General features: G+C 40.7%; 1 protein-coding gene across 1 annotated transcript; it reads left to right on the top strand.

The window, feature by feature from the left end:
* Nucleotides 1-3,616: 3,616 nt before the first annotated feature.
* Nucleotides 3,617-6,674, top strand: pou3f3a (POU class 3 homeobox 3a). Its single transcript, XM_034693878.1, has one exon. It carries the CDS (start codon nucleotides 4,668-4,670, stop codon nucleotides 5,931-5,933), a length of 1,266 nt encoding a protein of 421 aa, XP_034549769.1. The 5' UTR covers nucleotides 3,617-4,667; the 3' UTR covers nucleotides 5,934-6,674.
* The last annotated feature ends 468 nt before the right edge of the window (nucleotides 6,675-7,142 follow it).

Below are 7,142 nucleotides of genomic sequence, written 5' to 3'. Positions count from 1 at the left end.
CAGGGCGTTTTAAGCAGAGAGGGGTAGAGAGCGGGGAGAAAAATGTGCATCATAAGAAGGCCTCTTCACCCAGCTTCCTTCATGAATAACAAATAGAGAGGCAGCACTGCGACCAGCCAGCACAACACATGAAAAACATTACTGCATTCCCCGACTCGTCTGGTTTCTTACATTGTGCTGCGAGGCTCGTAACACTGAGCTGGTTTTTGTACAGTTCCAATGTTTTTACCGCGTCTCACTGAACACAGATCATCAATTAACAAGTTTTATAGACCATGGAATAAACTGTCACTTTTATTTATTTACTTATTTTATTTTTTATTTTGTAAAAAATCTTGAAATGTTTCTGTTATTGATCAGCTAAAGCCTTATAATAACTTTTGGGCTAAAATCAAACTTGGTAGTACATCCCTATATATTTGTTTTCCTACAAATGCCAAATGTTAATAAGTCATTGATGAAGGACAGAAATGTCCTTCAGAAATACCAGGCACTCCAACTTTTACTAAAAGTTGAAGCAAAGTGAAATACACTTTAAAGCTCCTGTGAGGAACTTTCAGATTGTGTGAGTTTTGGCACCCCCTGTGGGCAAATATTTAAATCTCATCTCATTGCTTATCTTAGCCTGTACATGTTGAGGTTGTAATGATGGACAAACAATATCATCCTGCTGTATTTTAACAGTCAAATGTGTCACTTGTTGTGAATTCTTGTTGTTGAAAATGCAAAGAAAGGCTTTTTTTGTCAGCATGATGTTAATCGTCTGCTCTGACACCTACTCCCTCGAAGCAGCTTTAGACATTGAACACTACAATATGAAAACAGTCAGTCTTGTTGCTGTTGGTCTTGTTTGCAATTGTAGGTCATAAAACTGCATCAGTATATATTTTGCTCTGTTTCACAACCTGTTAAAAACGTATCACTGGAGCTTTAAGTACAAAGGTACATCTCAACCTAAAGAGTATCCAGTTTACATAATAATGGATATTGTAATAAAATAATTTGATGCATCAAAGTCAGGTTCCTTCACTGACACAGCAGATAAAAAGAAGTCTCACTTAATTCATCCTAATCACAATAAAGCTCATGAAATTATTATATTTTCTATTTTTAGTGTTGTGTTTTCATCTTTTTTTTCCGGTGCTGATTTATTGCTATGAGATGATTAATATATGACCTACAAAGGGACTTCAGATGTAACCTAGCTCTAAGCTAACTCTGGTACAATAGGTCAAATGACCTATATGCATGCACATATGTTTAGTATTTCACATGGTCCCTTAACAAATTAAATATATTAACTACTATTAAGGTTTAAAAGGGTACATTTTAAATTTAATATTATTTATCGGAATCTGCAAAGATACTCAAGTTCTCAAATCACTGTAGAGTGGTGAAAGTATTTTCTTCTGAATTTGAGTGAAAGTAGTAACACGCTGAAAAAGTGAAGTCTAGTAAAGTTCAAGTTGCTCAAAGTTTTAGTTTGTGGGTCTACAAAGGCCGTCACATCAACATGGAGGGTTAGGGTTAGGCAGCTCAACGCTTGTATCAGGACATTTTAGATGACCACAGTTGTTCATTAAAGCACTGCTTTCAGCTTTTGCCTTCAGGACAAAGGCACAGAGTCTCCTGTGCAAAGACAAATATGGATGAAAAATGTTTATCAGAGTTTCCAAAAAAAATTCTCAAACAGTAATGCACTGTACGGTCAGCCTGCCTCGTCACACATAGCACTTAATACTGTAACTTTAATACAGGGCGCCATATGAGGGAGCAAATGGTGGGACACATTCTAAGGGTGCACGACTGTCAGATGCCTTGAAAAATACTAGAATGCTTGCGTTACTGACTGGCAGGGCCAAATGTGATCATTTTAATGGGGCCAAATCCCAGGTGGTGGTACCCCTGCTTTAATAACCTGGTACTCTTCTTTTCTTTTATTTTATTGCATCTGTTTTGTTAGGATTATGTTGTATTTTAAACATGTTTTTATTGCTTTAAAATGTGTCGCATTGAGTTGTTACCTTGTGTTTATGATTGCATATTCGTGCAAACGCAAGTCAAAGACAAATATCAACTTTGCTTACATGAAGAAGACGGAGAAGTTAGTTTCTATTCTATACTTTATTTTAAATGTTCTACTTCCCAGCACTGATACAACATCAGTACAATTAGTCTGCACCACTGAATGTGAGGTTTAAAAATGGTGACCTAAGAGCCTTTAAATAATGTTATGGAAAGTTAATGCAGACTAGTTGCAGATATATACTACATGTTTATATCTTATATATATTGTGGATATACATACAATTAAATGTGGCTGTACAAGAGGATACAACACTTCATTCTAGAACTGCTGCAGAGCTGGAAGGGAGAAAGTACATCTCTAGTTTCATCGACACTGAGCCAACTGCAGAGATACATCAATGAAACAATTCACAGTACAAACTCAACGCTGATGAAGTCTTCTCACTTTGGTGCTCACGTTCATTCATTGATACAACATTTAGAATAAAATACAAATCCTTAGAAGCACAAAGAAAATTAGAGTTGTGCTGGAAGTAAAGACTGAAACATATAAGTAAACGTAAAAATAGACTTATAGTTTGAAACTTGCATCTTTTGCAGTGCACTCAAAGTTACCCTGCTTTTAAATGCTTGCTAACTATAGAGCTAGTTATTTTAAAACCCTGTGATTAATAACTAGTTCACATTTATTTTCATCAAGTGTTAGAGGAGAACAAATCAGCCATAGAGACATTAAACAGCCTGGTAAAATAAATGTACTACTTGAATCTTTGGGTATTTTTCAAGCTACGTAAAATCCTACTGTTATTTTTTGTACAATTTTAATCATTAAAAAGTGATACAGCTGAATTTCTGTGTGTTCTTTAACTGCACACAGAGTATTGTGCTGTGAAACTGGTTTTGTCTGACAGTAGTTGGGTTGAATTGTTTCCCTGTGCGTCATTTTCCATCTAAACTTGAGAGCATGTTTATTTCAAAGTTCATCAACTGTGTTTTGATAAATTGTATCTGCATTACTCAATGAAATGAATGAAAAACTAACTTTAGCTGAGGCTGTCATCTGCTTTTTAAGAGCCTCAGCACAGCTTAATTACAAAAGAGATCCAGGAGAAAAAAAAAAAACTTTGCTGACGAATCATAAAGCATATTCTTATTTCTACAAAACTGCGTTTCTTGTTCAAACTTTGGATAAACATAGCTTTGAACTCAGTGGAGGTGGAGGTGTATTTGAATGCTGTATTAAAAGTCTGTTTCACTTGCAGATTGGGCAAACACATTTTCGTCTGACCATTTATCTTTTACCTTTTGGAAACGATCCAAGACAAATCCGCTGAAAAACATAAATTAGCACATTTATAAGGCTGCACCTGGTCTCTCTTCTGCTCACAAAACTTCCTGCGTTTCAGTCGATGTTTTACTCTCTGAAGGCCTTGAAATCCGAGGCGAAAGCTCCCAAAGACACGTTTATTTAACATACGATCCATAATCTGACCAGCATTAAAAGGTCCCACCAAAACCAGCCTGTTTTCTGAGGATGTAAATATCGAAGTGCTGACCGGTTTTTGTGCTCACTGGTGTAGCGCGCGTTGTAGCTGTGCGTCACGCCACTGTGGCCTTTCCTTTACCATGAGAAAAGCAGAGCGCATTAAGATGCATGACGCGTACAATCCTCCTATGTACCCAAAGAATACTCCTTGACATAGGCCTCAGTTGCTGTGTTAAGTTCAAAGAGATAGTATACAACCACCTATGGGACGTATTCTTTGAGTTTTGTATCACGTTTTTCGGTAGATGAGATCGTAATTTGTTTAAAAGATTGGATATTAATAATAAGCGTTCATACTCTTCGTCACTTCTTATTCGTTTTATATACTATGGAGGACGTTTTGTTTTGTTACAGAATGTCTTACCATGTCTCTCAATATAATTCACTTTGCGCGTCCGCAAAGACACATGCACTGCTCTGCGTCTTTTTCTTTTTTTTTTTGAATTCTGAATATTTTAGCTCTTTGTTGCTTTTTTCCCTGCACCTATAACTTTTATTCACCCGAGGCTCGAATGAAAAGCACACACTCCTCTCTGTCCGTGCGTCCAATCAGCGGGAGCTCTGCAGCGCCTTTCTACTCTAATTGGATGGAGATGGGAAAGGAATACGCAGCTTTGGCACAACGTAAACACACATGCTCGTCTCCCTCGCTCCGTGGAGGACGCATCGGATAGAGCAGATGGAGTAAACGAAAACTGGAGAACCAATAAGGCTTTAAAGTTTATGTCTTTAAAATTGAATCGCTTTTATTAAGCGTCTGCATCAGAGAAACGGGTCTTCTGGGAGCGATTTCAAGGCTGCTTTGTTTGGACTGGAGACGGTGTTTCCTATATTACCAGGTTGGTGGATTACGCACAGCGGAGCTCCCGGGACAGCAAAAAGTTTGGAGCACTATTGTGTTTTCTTTACACAGGAATTACATAAAGTGTATTTATCAAACACTTCTTTGCATGTGCAGAACTTCTTTTTGACTCTCTAGAGTGATTTCGCATCACTTTTTTAAAGCTACTTTTGTCGCTCATGCTGAGACTGAATTTACCGATGGATTAGAATAAACTGAGACTTCAGAAGAAAGAAATACACCATCACATTGATGCTTTGGGACATGGCAACAGCAACTTCGAGCCCATACCTCGCCAGCAGCAGGATTTTATCCGGCCCGGTCCTTCACTCTGACCGGAGAGGAGGCGGCATGCAGCCGGGCAGCCCCGCTGTCACCACGGTGTCTTCAGGTTACAGAGGAGACCCTTCAGTCAAGATGGTGCAGAGTGACTTTATGCAGGGTGCCATGGTGGGGAGCAACGGTGGCCACATGCTGAGCCATGCCCACCAGTGGGTTACATCGTTGCCTCACGCGGCAGCCGCAGCAGCCGCAGCTGCAGTGGCTGCAGCCGAGGCTGGCTCCCCGTGGCCCCCCAGCTCCCAGCCACAGGACGTCAAGAGAAACAGAGAGGACCTCCACCCAGGCTCCTCTCTGCACCACAGATCCCCACATCTAGGAAATCATCAGGCGCACGCGGGAAGTTGGGGAGGCTCCTCTACGCACATCAGCATCAGTGAGGGGCAGCAGCATCAGCAACAGCAGCAATCTCTGATTTACTCTCAGCCCGGAGGGTTCACTGTCAACGGGATGCTCAGCGCGCACACCGGCCAGAGTCTCATGCATGCAGGGCTGGTGCGCGGGGAATCCCCGGAGCTGGACCACAGCAGCCACCATCATCACCACCACCATCATGATCATCACGCGCACCATCACCAGCACCACGGTGTGAGCCACGACGCGCACTCAGACGAAGACACCCCGACCTCTGATGACCTGGAACATTTCGCCAAACAGTTCAAGCAGCGACGCATCAAGCTGGGTTTCACGCAGGCGGACGTGGGTTTAGCTCTGGGCACGCTGTACGGCAACGTGTTCTCTCAGACCACCATCTGCAGGTTCGAAGCGCTGCAGCTCAGCTTCAAGAACATGTGTAAGCTGAAGCCTCTGCTCAACAAATGGCTGGAGGAGGCCGACTCCACCACGGGGAGCCCGACCAGCATCGACAAGATCGCCACGCAGGGCAGAAAAAGGAAAAAGCGCACCTCCATCGAGGTGAGCGTAAAAGGCGCGCTGGAGAGCCACTTCCTCAAGTGTCCCAAACCCGCCGCACAGGAGATCAACTCGTTGGCGGACACTCTGCAGTTGGAGAAGGAAGTGGTCCGGGTTTGGTTCTGCAACCGCAGGCAAAAAGAGAAGCGCATGACGCCGCCTGGACTGCCGCGCACCCCGGAGGACGCGTACTCACAGGTGGGCAGCATGGGACCTGACACCCCGTCACCCTCCATAGACTGCAAGAGGATGTACAGTGACACGTGAAAAGAAATCTGACTGCAAGTGTTTGAATACAAAATATTTCATGTTTCCTAAAAAAAAAAAATCTGATAGTTGATTAACTTTTCTTACAGACCCACTTGTCCTTTGACCCACGATAATGTTGTGTATCCATTTCAGAGCAGGACCTGTGTCTGCAGGACCTGTGTCTGCTTCATGCATCACCGGGTATTTTTCTGCACTATAAAACAGCCTTGGGGACCATAAATGAACAACTGAACTGAAATAGGACTTAAAGAATAATTGTTTGTCTCCTAAAGGCTCTGTTTGATTACCACACGAGGTGAGATATTTGATCATTCACACGTCAAAAAGTTCTGACGATAAAAGTTCCATTTATCTGTAACGTTAAAACTCCATTGACTTCCTGGATGATTTGCTGTCCCAAGGCTGGGGTGTTCTTAGATAAAAGAAAAACACTGATTTAAAGCATTAAGCTGTTTTAAATGAGCAATAATTTCCCTTCCTTTAAACATGTTTCTCACTTTGTGTTGTGTGTCAGTGGATTTCTGTGGTGACACAGTTTAACATAATCAAAGAACATTTAAAACTTTTCCACTTTTTTGTTTTCCTGCATAGGAAACTTATTTTTTTAAACTAGAACAAACTCCCTAGACTTTATCATGTACAAGTTATTCTGCTGTGTATTCCTGTGTGATGATTTGGACTATTTATTTTCTTCCCACTGTGTTTATTTTCATGGAATAGTATAATTATTTAATAAATATGACCAAAAAAGAAAGAGTTGTGTTAAGATATCTGAGCTTACCATTGTTATTTACACAAACACACACACACACTCACATGCAGGCAGGCACACACATGGGCAACTTAACAGTAAAATATATAATGTGTTATCATGCTTTTTGATGAAAATCCTCAAATTCAAAAAAGTTTTAAGTGTGTTTAAAGCATATTTTTGATATGTTCAGATAAATAAAAGGGCATAGACATGAGTAGCCAATTTTTTTTTGTAAAGGCCTCAATTAAAGTCTTATTATGAAGATATTTAGTTTTTCTACCTCAGCTTACCTGATAGCAGCAGTTTCCAGAGCCCCGATGACTCTGGTAAATCAAAAGGAGAAAAATATAATAATTGATCAGTTGTTAGAGTCACTTTCTGAGCAAAAATGTCAAATTTTGCAGTTTTGCATGTCCTAGATTTTTGGGCACAATCTGAAGAAACAGTCAAAA

The sequence above is a fragment of the Notolabrus celidotus genome, chromosome 10, assembly GCF_009762535.1.
Source record: "Notolabrus celidotus isolate fNotCel1 chromosome 10, fNotCel1.pri, whole genome shotgun sequence".
NCBI lineage: Eukaryota > Metazoa > Chordata > Actinopteri > Labriformes > Labridae > Notolabrus > Notolabrus celidotus.
Note: the sequence above shows the minus strand (reverse complement) of the source record. Positions and strands in the feature narration are given on the sequence as shown.